At 39.0% G+C, this 19,652-nt stretch overlaps 3 protein-coding genes across 3 annotated transcripts in view; 2 read left to right on the top strand and 1 right to left on the bottom strand.

Annotated features, from left to right (window-relative positions):
- The first annotated feature begins 876 nt into the window (after positions 1–876).
- On the top strand, positions 877–5,590 carry LOC138043721 (clarin-3-like). The gene is made up of 3 exons (XM_068890130.1): positions 877–1,263; positions 2,139–2,318; positions 4,989–5,590. Exons 1-3 carry the CDS (start codon positions 1,035–1,037, stop codon positions 5,255–5,257), a joined length of 678 nt encoding a protein of 225 aa, XP_068746231.1. The 5' UTR covers positions 877–1,034; the 3' UTR covers positions 5,258–5,590.
- Positions 5,468–13,103, bottom strand: LOC138043719 (DNA mismatch repair protein Mlh1-like). The gene is made up of 5 exons (XM_068890129.1): positions 12,002–13,103; positions 11,174–11,303; positions 9,633–9,808; positions 8,492–9,057; positions 5,468–7,266 (listed from the first exon to the last, which is right to left on the bottom strand). Exons 1-5 carry the CDS (start codon positions 13,095–13,097, stop codon positions 6,988–6,990), a joined length of 2,247 nt encoding a protein of 748 aa, XP_068746230.1. The 5' UTR covers positions 13,098–13,103; the 3' UTR covers positions 5,468–6,987.
- Positions 13,104–13,169: 66 nt separating this feature from the next.
- The window catches only part of LOC138043716 (isocitrate dehydrogenase [NAD] subunit beta, mitochondrial-like), a 20,868-nt gene continuing 14,385 nt past the window's right edge, over positions 13,170–19,652 (top strand). Inside the window, exons 1-5 of the mRNA XM_068890126.1 lie at positions 13,170–13,296; positions 15,214–15,377; positions 16,167–16,208; positions 18,452–18,528; positions 18,914–18,977. Coding sequence (XP_068746227.1) covers positions 13,234–13,296; positions 15,214–15,377; positions 16,167–16,208; positions 18,452–18,528; positions 18,914–18,977 — 410 coding nt within the window. The 5' untranslated portion in view covers positions 13,170–13,233. The remainder of the gene's footprint in view (positions 13,297–15,213; positions 15,378–16,166; positions 16,209–18,451; positions 18,529–18,913; positions 18,978–19,652) is intronic.

Here is a 19,652-nt window from a genome sequence, read left to right as displayed (position 1 = left end):
ATCTCGAGATACTCGAGTTTCCTATCTTTGATGCTCACTAATACAGGAATATTTTTGCGCGGTTTAAAACTATCCGGATAAAGTAGATCGTAGTAAGTAGTCTTGGTATCCGAAAAGAAAATTGGGGGTAACCATGCATTTTTGAGACATAATTAAGCTTCAATTTGAGAAAGAACGCCATACATTGCTTTGTATTTTAAAGCTTTTTACAAATATTTTTCAGGAGTTTTCTTGGAAAAATGCGTGGTTACCTCCAATTTTCTTTTTGGATTTCAATGACACTTGTCAAGATCAACTTGACACTTGCACTTTCCGAGCGGCAAAACTGTATAATAGATTGCCATCTATCCTTTTGTGGGCCCATTTCCATCAGTAGGGCTTACGCTCGCATGGTTTATATGGGTAGAAAACTAGCACTTCACATTACCCTCTAATAGTTAAGTCTTAATAAAAAATTGTTCCAGTCCCTAGCTCGTCGAAGCTCGATCACTCCAACTTGCTTTCGTTTTAGCCGCCATTTTGTACATTTTTTACTGGGAACTAATCTCATTAGTATTCCTTGCCGTCCGTTTTAATACGCGAACAAATGGGGATGTTGGCTTTTCCTTGTCAAGAAAAAATGGTCAATTTTACCCTATTCACACGATCAATTTTTTTTTGCGAAAGAAAACTTGCTCGTGTAAAACGGAGCTTTGCGAGTTGGTGTCAGGGACTCAAACATGACTAATGCTCTGTTTTTTTGCGAAGATTTACATATATTGGTTTATGAGCAAGACTTTAAGCGTAAAAAATTGGCGTGTATGCGAAAGAGTAAACACTATATTTTGGATTGGTAAGCTTGATGCCCCCGAAATTTCGGACGTCGGGACTTCCCTCGGGTAATTTGCATTTGGAAAGCATTACACGTGGGTGTAGCGCGTAACCGCGTGTGTCACCTCGAATACCCAACAGTGTAGGTTTCTCGTTCAAAAGCAAACTAATTTGGCTAAAGTTTATCGACAGACTGAAGACTTTTCGCTTCCTTTTCTTAAACTATGACGAGTATTTTCAAACGTCGAGGAACGGCTGTAGCGGCCGCAATCTTCGCTTTTATGGCGTTTGTTATGATTGTTGCTGCCCTACTTTCGGAGTACTGGGTCATCGCTGATCTTGAGCGAAAGGTTGGAAATTCAACACAGATAGCTGGATCGAAACATTTCGGAATGTTTAATGGCGAGAGCAAAGAGGATTTTGGACTCGGAGCCAGACAACGAGACTTCGCAGGTAAATACAAACATTAAAGTTTTATATGACATTTAATGCTGAAATCTGAAACAAAGCTTTTTTTTCCTTCGCTATAAAAAGGATTAGCGGTAAGTTTAGATGATTTTCCCCAGTCTACGAAGACTAACGGTACCTTGTAAATGAAATATTCAGATACTTTTTCATTATGAATCTAAAAATATATTGTTGGAGCAACGCGGTAGTAAGTGGATTCTTTTAATATTTTTCCCCAATATTTTGATTTTAACTTGAATTTTTTATAATATTTTAATAAAATGTTAAGCTAATGTAGTTAGCAGGCAGATTTATTTAATACCCTCTTTTTTTGAATCCTGCGTATGTTCTGAAGTTAAATTTATTCAAGGTTTTTCCCACAACAAAGAAGACGCTTGCATAAACCACCTGCTAATTTCAGAATTTACAATAACAAAATTATTTAAATTGGCTTCAGCAGAATTTACCTTTCAGTTTAAAGCCAAGGGAAAGGTATCAAATTGTGAACGTTGGGAGTACATCATAAATTCTTTTTCCAAAATATTCAACTTCATTTAGATAGATTTTTTCATTTTAAATCTGTATTGACAGTTTTGAACGCATCATAATCACACATAGTGTCCACAGAGAAGTAGGGCAACCCTCCTTCATGGGTGTCCTGGTAAATAAGTGGAATTATTGTGCCTTTCATGATGACAGTAGTAGCAAGGACTGCCCAAAGGGTATTTTTAGGAATGATTACAATGCAATCCTATATAGATAAGAACCTGCCCAACAGAATCACCCTATCTCGATTCAACTGGCCCAAAGTACTATGGAAGGCTACCCCAGCAATCTCTGCATAGAAAGAACTGTGCCAGTTAATCTTTATTCTGTTCCAGTCAAAGATGAATTTGAAGGTGTGGCCAATGATGACGTCATTTGGGCATCAATGGGCTTCTGTGTTTTGAGTTTGGTTGTAATCTGTGTCCTCATCGGACTGTCGTGTTACAATGAATTCACCAAGTCAGACCTGACCATCTGTGGTTCGGCAGGGATGTACATCTGCTGTGGGATTGCTTGTGAGTAATCCATTCTCCAGACTGTTTTGTAGTTGACGTGTAGATAGTGTTCTTTGACCCAACCCATCACAAAGGAGAGTGTAATGCGCCGATGAACTCGAAGCTTCGACATCCCCCCCCCCCCCCCTTCCTTTTCCAGGCAAAGCCCGGGAATTTGAACTTTTGAAGACTGATCGTTCAAATTCCCACCTCCTCGGGCCAAATGGTGTTCAAATGCCCTACCCAATCGTCGGATTTGTCTGTCATACCCTACTAAAGAACAATCGTTGTCAGCTCCTGTCGTCGTTAATAAAGACCTTTTTTGTAAGCCAATCGCTCACAAATGCTATATGTCTTCCTTTAAACTCTTCCATCTCGTCCAAACACGTGTTTTATGGCTGTTAGCGACTTCGGCGCCCGAAAAAAAAAAACTCATGTGACACCTGACACTTCCGGTTCAATTTTCCCCACCCCACGCAGGCAAAGGTCAAATTCCCCACTCCCCGGGAACAGAAGAGTGTCAAATGCCCGGGGTGGGGATGTTGAAGTTTCGATTTGATTGGCGCATAACCTCCGCGCACGCTTTCGTTCCCGTTTAGTTAAATATTACGTCATATCACGAGATATCACTTGAAAGACATGTGCGTTTGAGGTAGTTGCGATAGAATTGTTGTGAATTTGCGTTCGATTAAGTCTTTGACCAGACATACAGACAGGATAAATGTCATGTTATTTGTAACATTTGTGCAAGCATTTCGTTTCCTTGCCTCCTTAGGCCATATTAGCTTCGATGTCAATTTCATTAATTGTGATCCGTCGCTTAGGGGCTGTTTTCATGAATACCAGAATGAGTTTCATTCCGAAATGAGTTTCGTTCCAGAACGAAGTTCATAATGAATTTTCACATGACCCTGCCAACTTCATGCGCCTACTTTTACCGCCTCAGGTCAAAACAACAGTGGTGCAAGCTTCCCGCGAAATGTCACTGCGCCCATTGATAGCGATACACTTTTGTGAAAAATTGAGCATTGGGTTTCATCTCTTTTGTCTAAACAGAAAGCACGATCGCGTTTTTTTTGTTCTTTCTAAGCGCAAAGTATGGCCTTTCTGATATGCATATAATTAATGCTAAGAGTAAAATATCCTGCGTGGATAAGGCCCGGCAGAACAGATTTGAGGTGGGGGATATTCGAGTCTTTCTTGCCCTTTTTATACTTTACAGTCTTGCAAACATCTTCCTCGAGTTGTCTGCCATCTTGAAAACGGGGTTCGCAGTTTCATCTCTGAACGAAATTGGTTTTCAGTTTACATGATACCATGATATGTCATTCCAAAACAAGAATTTTCATTCGGATTGAGACCCGGAATGAGTCAGTTGTACTGGAACGCGATTTCGTCACGGTATCATGTAAAAAGGAAACTAAAGGAACTCTTATTTATTTACTCAAATTCAATTACGCAGATGATCATATCAAAAACAACAAAGAACAAAATATATTTACAAGTATAAAAAGGAGATATCTGAGTAATTAGGCCAGTTTATACAAAATTATAGATGCCTTATTTTAAATAAAGCGCCTGAGATAAGATACAAAATACATAGAACACTAACGAAGACAAATCGCACAACAATAAGTGATCAGAACACTATAAAAATTATCCTTAAGTTAAATTTACTAATATAAAACTTATTCACTTTCTTACTAAACAATGGTAATCAGTTATCCTAATAGCTACAGGCAGGGCGTTCCATAAATCCACAATACGATTAAAAATGAGAATTTAAAAACATCGGTTCTAAAACGACCCTTGGCAAGCATTTCAATATTCTCAAATTTGATTGGTGCATTAACTACTTTATTTTTCACTAAATATTGTGTAGAGTTGAAATCGGACAGTAAATCAGCCAATCATATCAAGTGCACTCAGCTTAATCCAACAATCACAATATTTATCACAATAACCGTTTACCCTACCAAACTGGGGATTTCCAAAATGGACAATTTGTAACATTAGACAGTGAAAAAGAAATGCGTTAATTTTGTTTCCTCGGAATTTTTAAGCGTTGTGATTGATTGGTAATAACAGGACTTCTTGTCGTCCAATTTGGTCTGTAATCATACTTGTGATTAAACAAATCGGACTCCCGCTGTGCGGTCGTCCGATTTTGTTGATTACAGACTAAATTGGACTCCACTCTGTCCTATTACCATTATGAATCACCAGGCAGCGTAATCACGCGATAATAGTCACACAAAGTAATTCTTACAGGTAAATTATAGATTCAGTTTAAATAAATTGTTATTGTTCACGAAAGACGGCAAAAGACACAGCAGCAATTTTGTTTACTTAATTACTGGCTTTGGATATGCAAAGTGTTTGTGTGTGTGCGTTTTTTTTTTGTTAAAAGTAATGTTTTGAAAGCCGAGAATGTTATTTAAATAGTCCCGTCTTATTTACAAGATTTTATTCTGGAACTCTCCACCTTGAGCCAGCTAGTTGAGTCCCTACCCTTGATGAGTATCATCTCTTGCCCCACACACCCTTTCCAAGAATTTTATTATCACGTTCCCCTTTAGGCTCAGTCTCCAGCGGTGGGTGTCTCGGTGCGCCCGTGATCCTCCACAACAGACACCCAGGGCTGGAGACTGAGCCTAGTTTCCCTGTTCATATCATTTTTTTTTTTTTCAGGTATTTTTGTTCTCGTATCTACTTGTTTGTTTGCTGCGCTGTTTGAGATCCAACTCAAGAAAAATGTTCTTCGTCCTTTGGATCAAAAACGTGGATTCTCCTCTACTGACAAGGCACGACTGGGATACTCATTTTGGATCTTATTGGGTGCTGCTGGTGTTCTGCTTCTTTGTCCACTGATCATTTGGATGAGAAAGTGTCATTGTTTTCATCATTTTAAAAAGAAAAAACATGAGATCACGACCGTAGATGGGGTGATGTTGTATTAAGTACTTCCAAGGCAATTTTGCCTGTCTTGATCTTTAAGCAAACCTTTCTCAGAAAATTACAAAGTAGTTCGTACAGTTTTTCATTGCTATAAAGGGTAAAAGATTCCGCTTTAATAGAGTATTGGTATTTTCAATGTGTAGTAGACAATACTCTGGTAAATTATATCTACTTTTAAAGCTCTTTAATTTATTTATCAACTAGACATGAAACGGCAAATTTGTATCATTTTATTAACTAAAGATAATTTACTTGAACATTTTTGTACACAATTTGCATCTTATTTGGGCAACTGATGTGCAACATAAATTTATTAAACGGCTTTTCACATTTAATACTGATGTCATTTTTCTTCACCGACTGAAATACGAGTCTGCTATAGCTCAGTGGTAGAGCATCTGCACTAGTAATCGCGGGGGATCGAAGGTTCGACTCGTGCAAAGGAGCGGTCGGATTTTTCCGATCATCCCCTATAGCGCAATGGTAGAGCATCTGCATTAGTAATCTAAGAATCGTAGGTTCGACTCTTGCAAAGGAACACTCGGATTTTTCCTATCATTTCCTATAGCTCAGTGGTACAGCATCTGCACTAGCATTGAGGAGATCGTAGGTTGGACTACTGCAAAGGAGCGCATGGATTTTTCCGACCATCCCCTAAAGCGCAGTGGTAGAGCATCCGAACTAGTAATCCGAGGATCGTAGGTTCGACGCCTGCAAAGGAACACTCGGATTTTTCCAATCATTTCCTATAGCGCAGTGGTAGAGCATCCGAACTAGTAATCAGAGGATCGTAGGTTAGAACCCTGCAAAGGAACGCTCGGATTTTTCCGATCATCCCCTAAGCGCAGTGGTAGAGCATCCGAACTAGTTATCGGAGGATCGTAGGTTTGACTCCTACAAAGGAGCACTCGGATTTTTCCGATCATTTCCTATAGCTCAGTGGTACAGCATCCGAACTAGTAATCGGAGGATCGTAGCACTCGGATTTTTCACGAGTATTTCCGAGTCACCATTGAAAAAAAGAAGGAGCTTTTTGAGAAGCGGATGGCAACCGGAAGCGAACTGTTTTGTCTTCACAAAACCACCGACGTTTATGTTGCTAAGTATGTTTTCTCCGTAAGATTACCCTCCGAACAGTTCGTTTCTCCTACCCTTTCCGAGGGAGAAAACATTTGATTTTCCCATCATGCAAGTGCGAAGTTCGTCACACCCCACGTGATGCATTTGACATTACTTCGTCTTATTTAGCGGGAAAAATATGGAATCAACACACATCAGGGCCCAGTTGTTCAAATGCCGATTAACGCTAATACCAGATTAAAAATTAACCGAGGAGTTTATTTCTTTACTCCCAAATGCTGTTCGACGCTGATATCCGGCAAGACTTAACATTAGAGGAAGTCAATCTTGAAAAACAAAAATAAGCAAAATATAAATTTTCACCAAGAAGTTGAAAAAATGAAACCAAAGTTTACGCTAGTCCTGGATTAAGTTAACCGGCTTTCCAACAACCGGGCCAAGGCTCGCCCAAACACAGCAGTTGCGTATCTGAACGCACGCGAAAGCGCCAAAACAAGTTTCCTAACTCGTTTTCCCGGTTCAAATTTAATTTATTCGGCCTTGGCGATAGACGGCGGCTCATTCAAAGAAACTAATGGTTGCTCGACGTGGTTTCTCTCCCGGGAAGCGTTGGAGAAACCAAATCCGTGTTAAAGAGATGGCTACACAAAACTTAACACCTTTCAAACACTTTGTACAAGTCTGGTAGGTTTGCTATCTGAAGCAGAGTGCCATCTTCAGAGAAGCGATTTGGGGGCACGATCCCTGTGCGAAAAGCAGGGAATAACACATGCTCTACTGTCCACTGCCAAGAATGGTTGGATGGTTTTGCTGCATCAGTGTTCTGTGCATCATCATCATCTTCCTCATAAGGATCTGCCTTAAATGCATAAAACCTACTGCACTCCTTCCCAAAGGTACGGAAGCATCCCTCTTCACTGTCCCAGTCTACCTAGAAAAGGTCACACATGTAGACACTTGAATGTACACGTACTGTATCAGTATCGTTTCATGACATGGGAACAAAACGATTCTTCAAGAATTCATATTGTAACAGGAAATTTCAAATTAGCAAGCCTGGCTTTTGTGAAAGCTTTTAACCAGAAAAGAATGAAACTTTCCTTCCCAAAGAGCTTCCTCTGGCATTCGACTAAGAGTAGTCTACCAGTCTTAGGATAACAGAACCAAGAGTTTCTTTCTATGGTGTCATCTGTTTGCATCCTATAAGGCTTTTATGAGTACAACTTGCAAATCTCGCAAAGTGTCAAAAGTCACTGTGATGTTTGTTCAGCCGAGCCTTCATGGGATTCTCATTAAAGGGGCACAGTCATGAGCTGCGCATGCTCGAGTTTGTTTGCTCTCGAGCCCACGGAAAATTCTAGCCGCCATCATGGATTCACGCGTGAGTCACGTATATTCGCCGGAGTTTCTCCTTTGTCCACCATGGCCCTCCCCAGTGGACGCCATTTTGAATTTGTCGATTCAACTTGAAAAAAGTTAACCTAACACTTTTCAAGTTTTCACAAGACGCTAGCGCATGCGCTTCTCGTGACAGTTTCCCTTTACGTGAAGTGAAAAGAAAGGAAAGGAAAGGGACTTTATTTAAGTGTCTACTCGTTCTAGCGTTGGAGCACTAACTGGGGACACTGTAAGCTGAAATTAACAATTAACGCAAATCAAGTCAAATGTTGGGAACTCAATGAAAGCTAAATATTGAAGCTCGACTTGTGGGGTGGTGTATAGCAAGCAAGTTTTTGACGTGGCTGAGGAAACCAATGAGTGGAAAATGATCTTCTCGCATTGATCATCCAAGTTTGAGTCTTTATTTCCATCTTCATAGCCCGACCTGCCCTCTCCACCAATCAAGTGTTTCTTTGGTATGACATCATAGTTTCTCGAGTCTGTAATTACGAAGTTCCATTCAGTTGAGAATTGTTCTCGGGTTTCACTTTCTTTTAAAAGCCTTAGTTTAGTTGACAAGTCTTAGTTGGGTTAATAAAGCCCAGTTTTGTATGAGAAGAAACTATTTGAATAAAATTACAGCACTTAGTTGCTCAACTAGAAGGACTACCCATTGACTAATAGAGCTGAAAACACCTCTTACACTACCTCCGGGTACATGCAGTATTATTATAAACACCATCATCAAGGTTAATTAGAAGCTGCGTGAGGCTTACCTCTGTAGCCAGTCGAAGCACAAACATGGGCAAGCCATTCAGATTTGGTGTGAAACCATCCAACAGCAGCGGCAAGGTCAAAATGCAACCTTCTTCATCTATTTCCAAAGAGAAATAATCCAGTAGCATGGTTGCTTTTTCTTTTAGCAAATTGACAATGTATGTTGCAAGTTGATCTTTAGTTCCATCAGCCTCTGTCCATCCACTCTCTTCACAGTCTAAAGCTAGCAAGGCAAGCTCATAAATTGGAGCTGGTTCAGAAAGCCTCAGAAAGTCAAAGTTACCAAACTTAAACATGATGATCTGGTAGAACAGTTCTTTGCTAAGAGTTGTGACATTTGCAAGGAACAGTTTTGTACTGTGCTGGACAAGAGCTAAGGACTTGTTCACACAACCAACAAACTTGTGGTCCTCAAAGAGCTCTTTCATTCCTTTGTGTTCATTGTCATCAATAGCTTTTCGAAGGTTTAAAACACTGGTCAAACGAATTTCTCTACAAATACCAGATTTGCTTGCATTTTTGACCATTGTATCAGCTTTTTCTTCAAGTCTAGGCTTTTTAGAATCTGGAAAGCAACAACAAATTGCTCATACAAGCAACTGATCAATAAACTAAAACTTTATTATATATATAACAGTATGCCATAAAATGCATAGCACTATCCACTGGATAGCGATTTATCAGCCCCCAGTTGTTCAAACTATGGATCGATAGCGGTATCCGCTGGATAAATCACACTATCCAGTGGATAAGTAATAGCAAAACCAATTGCGCTATCTAACGGATAGTGATTTATCTGGTGGATAGGGTTATCCACCTTTTGAACAACTGGGGCCAGCTGGATAGTGATATCCACCTTTTGAACAACCGATGCCAGAACTACAATGTAGCAATCAAAGGGTCACAGGGTTAACTACAGTATGTGCACAGTTAAGAGCACTCCAAATTTTTCAGAATATCCCCTCATCAACATTGAAGACAAAACTGTCCTATTTGACCTACATGGTATGCATGTAGTATTCCTGATTGAATGACTACATTAATTTAATTAATCTAGTCATTTATTCACAGGGGTTAACATTTAACAACCCTTCACTACGATTGCAAAAATCATTGAACAGGTTCGCCAGAGAATTTTACCTAAAGGTTTGTCAGACACATTTTCGTCAACATGATCAGTGGTATTACTTGGATGGGATTCAGCACTTTTGGCTCTGTCAGTGGTGCAGCTGGTGGAACTCCCAGATGTGCTTGGTTCCTCAATGGTAACACTACTAGATTCTTGATTTTCTTTATCTGCAGGTCCCTGAGTTATGCTAAAAGAACAAAATTTTGGGAGACACATAACGTCATGAAAAATATCTTTGTATCACCTTTTAGGACAACTTTAACTAAAAAGGAAAATTATATTGTACCAGTCAGTATTCTCTCAATAGGATGAGATTGAAACATTTCTTACATACCAATAATCATTATTAATTTTTTCAGATAATATACATGATGGCATGTACAATGTAATTGTGTACAAGAAGTTTAGTACCTAAATCCACACTACAGTCTAAGCATTGGTTTCAATACATGTAAGTTTGTTACATGGTACTGTAGTAAAGTTAAGAAGAGCGTGACACTTAACTACACTGTAATGTGACCTGTCGAACTATAAGTAGATCAGTTATTCATCTGATGCGAATCGGAAGAACATTTGTATTGTTGCTCAATTAAATGTGCAAATATACCGTTTACGTGTTGCATACACAGCCAACGTATTACATCGTGGGAACTAGTCCTTTCTTCTACTTGGATTTCATGTGGGATTCTAAACGCCTAGTTCCTCAGGATTTATGTATGCATCGATATGTAAGTATGGCGTTATGCTCACGTAAGAATTAGGATGTTTACTAGGACGGAAACATCTTATACTCTCTCACATATTTAATCACGTTTAGCTCGCTACCATTATGTATATAAAGTGCCACTACGATGAAAATTTTGCATGTCCTTTTTTCATTAGATTTTGAAAATAGATGTACTAAATAGGTATCATGCCAATTTTTATCTCAAAATTCCCACGGAAAGTATGATTATTGTAACATAGTTTTTCGGTTTTTCCTGTCCGCCATTACTCGAACGGCAAATGACTGTGAGCAAGGAAAAGGGTTGGGTCTAGCTGGATCGCCTGGGTTCTGACGTCATATGTGAGTTGCTTTTTGCTGATATTATATACATTACTCCTTGATCGACTTGTTCACTTTGTCAAACGCCCACGAAGCGATGCGTGTATGACGTCACGAGCCAAGTCTTGCGTGAAGACCGCAGGCTTCTCCAATGCCGTCCGAGTAATGGCAGACAGATTTTTTGCGGTTTTTGGCTGGCTATTTCCCGACTTATCGCGCTTCTATCATTCCAAATTTAAATGCATTGTATTATTTTGAACATATTGACTTAATTGACGTAGAAAAAATTCGAAAAGAAAACCAAAAATTTTCGTCATAGTGGCACTATAAGCACTTTGATTTAACTATTAAAGCAGAATGTAATCAAGTCTTGAGTGTGTTCAAGTCTATTGGACTCTGTGTGAGCTGGTAACCCCCAAAGACCAACCAAGTCTAGCTACAGCAAGCAGTGTCGACACTCATCCTAATTTGGTCACGCCATTACCAACACTTAAATTACAACAGTACCTTTTTGTTGTATGTGTGAAATCCTTGGGAGGCAGAAATGCATGCAGAGTCTGCTCTCTGCTATCTGTTCGCACCATTTGATGTGCATAAACTTTGCCTGCACTTGATTTGTCCCCCTCATCTGATGTCACTAAGTGTATAATAAACAAAACCAGAAACTCATAAGGGTTGAAACGTGTAACGGCCCCTTGTGTGCTGAGAAACAAGCTTCCGAATATTCAATTTGCTAAGTACCATATTTTGAACAACAAGAGCGAGGGGTTTCCAAATATGGTACTTAGCACTGAAACATTCAACCAATCAGTTCGCACTGAATATTCGGAAGCTGTGAACGCGCGTTACACGTTTCAACCCTTATGGGTTTCTGACAAAACCTATATCAACATTTTGTACACTGGCCTTGATTGCCTGCCATACAAAAATCAACTATCGCTATTTGAAATTTAAATCAGGGTTTGTGCTTTATTTTTGCCTATAAAATTCTAGGAGTATTCATGGAGTTTTCAAGAACCAGGAATTGAGTTTTCAAGGAGTCTTTTTAAGAAGATTTCTATGCCATACATAGTGTTTCAGCGTTTTCTTTGCTGAAAAAGCCTATGCCATGGATTTTTTTTTTTTTGCACAAGTTTGGGAAAATGCCACTATTGTTGACCTGATAAAAGCCGGCCTATAATTAGGCAAGCTGAAGGTAACAAGCCAGTTTTCTCGAATTCAAATTTGTTATTTTTTATCAGAAAAGATCCCAATAAATACCAGATTTAGGTTGCTGTTTGTGATGTCCATGACAACAACGTTTAAATTGCCTTCCCTAACTACTGTACAACTAACCTGACGAAGTGTCCATCACAGGGACCCCAGGAAGAAGAGTCTGGGTGTAATATGTACGTGATGAATTTGCTCCCAGTAGCTTTTCTTCAAAGGCTTTCTGAACAGCTTCAATAATGGAATCTTCATGCAAAAAGTGGACCTCATGTTTTGTTGGGTGAACATTGACATCAACGTTATTTGGTGATATTTCAAGAGAGACATATGCAAATGGATGGCTGTTCTTTGGTATGTAAGCTTCATAGAGTGCTTCTATTGCTTTCCTCAAAGCCGAGGAGTCAACAAGACGGTGATTTATAAACAACAGAAACTGAAGCTTTTTGACAGAATAATTCGCATTAGAAATGTAACCGTGCATTTTGAACGCATATCTTTGGTTGTCACAGCTCACTTCCATCAATTCTCTAGCAACTGCAGCTCCATAAATTGCACGGATATTGTCTAAAATTGAAGCACCATTGGTCGTTCTCACGTCTGCCATGCTCTCACCTTGCTTTTTCAACGTGAAAGCAACCCCTGAGTTATGAATAGCGTACTTGCTCACAACATCAGCAATTTTGGCGAATTCTTCTCCGGGGCTTTTTAACGCTTTTCGTCGGGTTGACACGTTGTAAAACAAGTCCTCCACACTGATTTGCGTACCTTTGTTGCCAGCACAAGGTTTAGGGTCAGCCGACAAACCAGGCCTAGGAGGGACAAGTTTTCCATCCGAATAACTTGCCTTGAAAGCACAAGTGGATTCCGCAGTTCTTGTAGTGATTGTTACATGAGCCACGTGACTGATACTCGCCAGAGCTTCTCCTCGAAAGCCATAGGTCGCAATCGAGCTCAGATCTTCAAACTTCACCAGCTTACTTGTTGTAAAACGCTCGCAAACGATGCTCATGTCTTCTTTTCTGATTCCACACCCGTTGTCCTGTATCTGAAGCAGTTTCAATCCACCAGATTTCACGGTCACCGTTATGGATGAAGCCTTTGCATCAAGAGAGTTTTCTATCATTTCTTTCAGCGCATTGGCAGGTCTTTGAATAACTTCTCCAGCCGCGATACGATTTACAACAGCTTCGTCCAGTTTCCTTATGGTGGGGACAGCCGCCATATTGAAAGTTTCCCGCGCTAAATGGCCGCGCAGCTGGGTGTTTAATGATATTGGCCAGCAGTTGTTTACAACTTTTCTGTTATTCGCGTCATGTAGTATAAATGGAATATATCCACTTTAAAAATACGCAATTAAAATGGCGGCCGTGAAGATGTCTTGTGCCTTTGGTAGGACTGCGTTGATAAAGCAAAGTTTTCAGGTAATTTTGTCCTCTTAAAACGTTTGTTCTTTGCCATTAACCTTATCTGACATAGATACACTGTTAAGTGTTCAGACGTGGTGTCACTGCCTTTTTTTTCGAATATTAATCAAAGAAACTTGGCATATCCCTAAGGCACCCATGCAATTACACATTCCTCTATACGCTCACCTGGGGACGCTCGTGATACCAAGTGCTAAATTATGTGATTCTTATACAGGGGCGTAGAGTCCATATTATTTATAAAAAAGTGAACTACGGATATCAGATTTCCAACATTTTCATTGGCTCGCCAGACACAGGCTATTAGTTCATATACCTGCCATACCTAATATGGTCAAGGAATGAACCAGCAATAAAGCAAGCTGATAACATTTTTGCAGCTACATGTATGAGAAAAAATGGCCGACAAAAGTCGTTTAGGCCAGAATTGACCGAGGCAGAAATTAACAAGGAAGAGTTGTTGATCCTGGAATTTTTAAGGAGGCTCGAAAGGGTTTTCAGCTGAGCACACGCGCGTAAGCCACACACGCAATTCATAAGCTGCTCGCATCAGCTCATGATTCAAATGGGTCACGAAAAATAAACAATACCGCTAATTTCGCTCACCCTTCTCCTAATTCCTATATATAAGGAGTATAAATAGACATCTCCTATTCACGAAAACTATGAAACTTCTACACAAACGGTTTAATGGTCACTTAAATCTGTTTGTGTTGGCCTGTAGCTCCACTCGCGCGCGGACTGGAATGAGTGGGTGACGCATGCATGAATGCTGATCTTGTAACCCCCTGGCCTCATTTTTCCTGATTTTGCAACTTTACTTGTTTATATCTCTGCTTCCAGACGATGAATTTTTTTCATTTTTTGCATGTTAGCTTAGATTAATTTAAAGTGTTTGTCTTTCAAATTTAAAAAATTCTGTAGGTGAAAAAAAAAGTTAGAGACATTCCAAAAAAACTGATTTTTCCAAAAAACTGGCGGACAGATTTTGTTGAATTTTAAATATTTTAGAGAGGATTTCTAACATTATCTGGTGACGCTAATTGGGAAAATTTCACCGTCCTGTTTCGTCAAAAAAGACTACATATATTGATTTTAAGGCTCAAAGAAATGCCTAATACGTTGCCACATGGCAATAATATTGTTTGGAGGAAAATGTAATGTGAGAAATCTACAATGGGTACTTACCGGTAATACCCGGCCAAATTTCATCTTGAGATGATTACCCTAACTGTATCTAAGGACAGAATATGTTTATTTGTTTGAAAAAAGGAGAAACTATTTCGAGCCTCCTTAATATTTGTGCTGGCTGGATATAATATGATTATAACCAACTTGGCGCTACAAGCCTCTTTTGTTATTTATCACTTCATATCCAGCATGCCCTTGTATTAATTTATTGTTTAATAGACAGGGGCGCTTTACTGAAAGACATACCACTCATAAAATTCATATGAAGCCACATCCAGGACCCAAATGTCGTATTTTCCACACCCTTACTAGTGAGGATATTGATGACATCATTTCCCGCCTTTGCATGGTTGTTTGTGCAAACAGTTAGTGAAAAATGGCAAGCAATAGATTTGTGAAGTTCTCTGAAGCTGACAAAAAATCCTTCTCTGAGAAACAAGAAAATGCTAACACAAAGAATATATGTGAAATTGAAGAAATTCCTGTCGCTGAGCTGCAAGAAGTTGCGATAAAGTTTGTTCTCCTCTCCTGTCTATATAATAAAGGAAAATTACACAGTGGCTTGAAGATATGGATTTTATTTTCTTGTGTTAAAAGCAATATTTTACTCACTCGCTGCGCTCGTTCGTAAAATAATGTTTTTACCACTTGAAATAAAACTCATATCTTTGCGCCTCTGTCTAATAACCGCTATATATGTAAGCAATAATTATTCTCTTTTAGTTTTTGCCTGCTGCTCTTGGAAAATCAAGAATGTTGAGCACTTCTGTTGCATCAAAATCAAGCAGTGAGCCACTTGCACAATCACAAACTCGTCACATGGTAACTTTAATCCCAGGGGATGGTGTTGGACCAGAACTTTGCCACAGTGTAAGACGCATTTTCAGGTAAGGTCATACCCATTTACAGCGGTACATTTTTGTTACACTAGTGTTTACTTATTTGCCAGAAGTCATAAAACTTTGAAAAAGCCAAAAGTTTTGGGATTCTGGTTAAAATTTTGAATAATTTCTCAGCGTATCCCAACGCAAAGTTGTGGTAAAGTTCCTCTAATCTGGTATAGGAGACCAGGAGACTACATGTATAAATGTGTGTGGGACTGACACTTTGGTAAGAGCGCTCGCCTTCCAATGTGTTTCTGGTTTTATTCCTGAATGTACAGTTGTGCTGTAGGGACATTTATAAACAGATCATTTGGATGTATGAGACATGTTGACTTGAAGCAGCTGACAGCGGGCGGGGGGAAGGGGAGGAGGTGAGTGCATGATTAACTGTCTCCTGATTAATGAAATGAATGTGTCAACCTGTACTTCAATATACATTTGAACACCGACCGAACCTGCCCCCAACTGTGTGGCTTCATAGCCCAGTTGGTATGGCATTGCACCAGCATCGTCATGGGTTTGAATCCCGTTGGAGCCACTTGAATTTTCCAGGTGTCTATAAAATTAAAGAGACAATGTTATTGCTTAAATCACTCACTAAAAAACTACCGTATGCCCCCATAACCCTTTGACACCCTGACCGGCCTAAACCTGCCGGACTTAGTATTTTACTCTGTCTAATGCCAGACAATTAATTTTACTCGTCAGTGGGGAACCTCCAGGAGTCAATGTGTTAAATAAGAGTGAGGATCACTTCTCTCATTGATTTTTCTCCTGATTGTTTCCTCTTAGTGCGGCTGGTGCTCCTGTAGATTGGGATGAAATTCCTATAAGGTAGGGAATAATATTCCAAGGATCTTGTTTCTGATTGTGATTAGCGGTACATTTGTGTAATGTTGACGTTTTTGGTCAGTTGTGATACACACTTTCATTATTGGTGGAAAGTTGGTCTCATCAAACAGGCTGATAAAGGTAAATGATAAAACCGCTGCCAAACAAAAAATTTGCAGCTGACATTTCCCGCCTTTGCTGTCAGAGTGAATTCACTGTGATGAAGGGCTAACTGTCAAAATTCAAATCTTGCAAATTTTTCTTGTGTGTCTAACCTGTTTGATGAGACCAAATTTTCATGTTCCAGTTTCCACTAATGTAGTAGAAACTAGTCTCATGATCATTTTGGTACTGCACTTCAGTAATGATAATTTATATTGCAATACTCTCAGCCAATCTGATCTATTCAGTTATTGCTCTGCATAAAACACTGTATTAAAGTACTGTATCTGTGACCGATCTAGATCTAGATCTAGATCTAGAGAAGTGCCTTTTAACTGTAAGTCTTATAGTTAAAAGGCACTTCTCTCGATCTAAAATCTTAGACAGAATAAAATGGAGCAGCAAACCCCCATCCCTCCAAATCAAGGATGAAGCTGTGCAAAAGCCAAAATGCACCATTTCTCATCCTTGATTTGGGGGGGCGGGGGGTACAAATTTCCCATCTATTTTGTCCAAGATTGTAGATCTAGATTGGTTGCAAATACAGTTTTTACAATGACTGCAAAAATTCTTACGCGCTCATTGGCGAATTTTTATTGTCAATAAGCGGACAGATACATAAATGTATAATTTACTCGATAATGACGCGATATTGCTTGGGTAAGATTGAAGTTTCTCGCATTTTTGTCTCGCTTTCTTCTCGTGTTTTGACTTAATTTTGACCCCTCTGCCTTTTTGTTATTGGAAAAAACAAATTGATGTCAGTTTTTCATGCGTCTGTCCTATTATTGACAATGAATTTCATCATAACATTGACAAAGTAGTCTGCGGATCCACTCGCCATCGACAGCTCTTTTGACAATATTATGATGCAATTCATGATCAATAACAGGACAGACGCATGAAAAACTGACATCAATTTGTTAAACTTACTGTACATGTAAAAGGGGTATAATTTTGAATGGATGCAGAGGTTGTTAATATGTTGACTCCTTAACCACTTCCACCCCCCCCCCCCCCCTCTCCCCCCCCTACTGACAAGTAAATTGTCTGGCAGTAGACAGAGAGTAAAATCTGTCACTCCTAGGAGTCAATGGGTTAAAGGTTTTTTAGTGGATGTATCTAGGTTGTGAATCATAATCTGAAACATAGTTAATAGAGGGGAATGGTTTGGAAGCTCGGCAAACATCAAAGGGGCAGACAAAGATGCCAAGATTTAGGTTGGAAAGTCCACGACCGTGCACAATCTTTTGTTTTGCGCTCATACACTATGCATGAGTTACGTAACCAACACGTTTCTATTGGTTAGTTCCTCAGTACGGAATAAACAACTATTGTGTTTTGTGCACGGTCAAGGTCAAAAAAGAGAACAAAAACCTACAACAAAGAAATCTGTCGGGTTTCATAACCATTCCCTCCATTAACTATGTCTGAAAGAAACATTTCAAATGAAACAGAACATCTTTAAGAACCCCATTTGGCATATGAGTCAACCAGTTGGCTATTTACAAGGCGAGACTTAGTTAAATGGGTTTTAAATTAGGACCCCCAACGACAAATCCAACCTGTTGCCACAATAGGATTTTAACCTGGCGAAATCACATGCAAATCTAATTAGCTCCTTAACCACAGAACCATATCTCTTGCATGGATATTGCTAAGTGCATTCAGCCACCTAATTTACAAACTGGCTGAAAGAGACCTTCTTTACCAAAATGGACAAGTTCATTTATTAGTGAGCCAACTTAATTTTTTTGTGATATTCTTGAATAATAGCAATTTACCGGTATTTAATACTCAGTAATCAATTTTGTTGTTGTTGTGACTTTGTCACATTAACTTAATTAAATTGTATTTACCATGCTTAGCACCAGCTCCAAATAATATTTATTTTATTTTGATTCCGCTTTTTTGTGGACTGCTCTAAATGACAACCACCCACTGAAACTTATGTTGCACTAATGAAGAACTACGATGGTTTTAAAGAGCTTTGACTTTAAAAATGATCCTGACTCATGATTTAGTGATTATTTTCTCTGGTGGGTTTGTCAAGATTAAACTGTAGTACTTTGTTTATTTTCAAGTGATATGATGTATGGTAGCAGATATACTTTGGATGATGTTGTTCAGTCAATGAAGAAAACTGGAGTTGGATTAAAAGGTTAATGTAAAGATACATAACTCTAAAAAAGACTTCAGAATTGCAATTGTCTTTTTCCTAGCCACAAAAGTGCAGTGATTGTTTATTTATTTATCGATGTCCATAATATTAACCAACCCCATCTCTGAAAAATTGAAATGCCCTTCGCCAGCAGAAATTTGGGGAATTTGGGCCTTTTTTCGGTGTGTACGTGTGTGTGAAACCACAGCAAAAAATAGTGAAAATTGCTGGCTAGTAATGGCAATTGAAATAAAATCTGAGCTTACTGCAGAACAACAGTGCAAGTCTACTTTTACCAGAGATTTGTGACTACAAGAGTTGTAAAATTGTTTGTGTTCTTTGTCTATTGTTTAACAAAAAGGTTTGTATTTTTCATTATGTCCAGGTGCACTGACTACTCCCTCTAGTATCTCCACCCAAGATCATTTGTCCCTTAATCAAAAAATGAAGTAAGCACTGGTCATTTTTGTCTCATTTATTCAACTACACTGTACATGTATTAGACTGTAGCTTTCCATGGTGAGATTTTTAGCATGAGGAGACCTGTGCCACTTAAGTTCTTTACACTATGTCCAAGGAATGATATTCCTAGAGCTTCACAATATTTAATTTTATTATCATGTGCATGATTGTTATGTTTGGTGGAATGCCATGTCCTGTTTTACAGATCGTAATACCCTTTGCTGCACTCCTTTGTAAGTAAGGATATTGTTTTGGTTATCATCCATGTAGGCTGTGTTTCAGTCAATCTAATTGCATAAATTATTGCTCTGTTATGATTCTTTTAGGATCATAGAACAACTTTCGTATGACCTTGCAAAGGTGTTCACAATTTGTTTCACAGACTGGTCAACCTTCGGCAAGATTAAAACAAAGCTTCTCCTTATTCCCGTCAAAGAAACTCCTAATATGGCAGTAAACAGTTTGAAATGCCTAATCACATTAATGCATTTCACATGACCTTTCAAATCACTTTCCATGGAGAGATGAGTTTGTTTGCGTCCATTTGTTTGTTTTGCATTTTTGTTTATGTTCTGTTTTTAGATTTAATTTTCAAGTTCATTTGAAAGTCGTGCTATCTCCATGTAGACCCTGTAGTACATTAAGCTTCAAGGGGTGCCTTT

Source organism: Montipora capricornis, chromosome 3 (assembly GCF_036669925.1).
Source record: "Montipora capricornis isolate CH-2021 chromosome 3, ASM3666992v2, whole genome shotgun sequence".
Taxonomy (NCBI): Eukaryota; Metazoa; Cnidaria; class Anthozoa; order Scleractinia; family Acroporidae; genus Montipora; species Montipora capricornis.
This window is presented reverse-complemented; position numbering and strand designations above follow the sequence as displayed.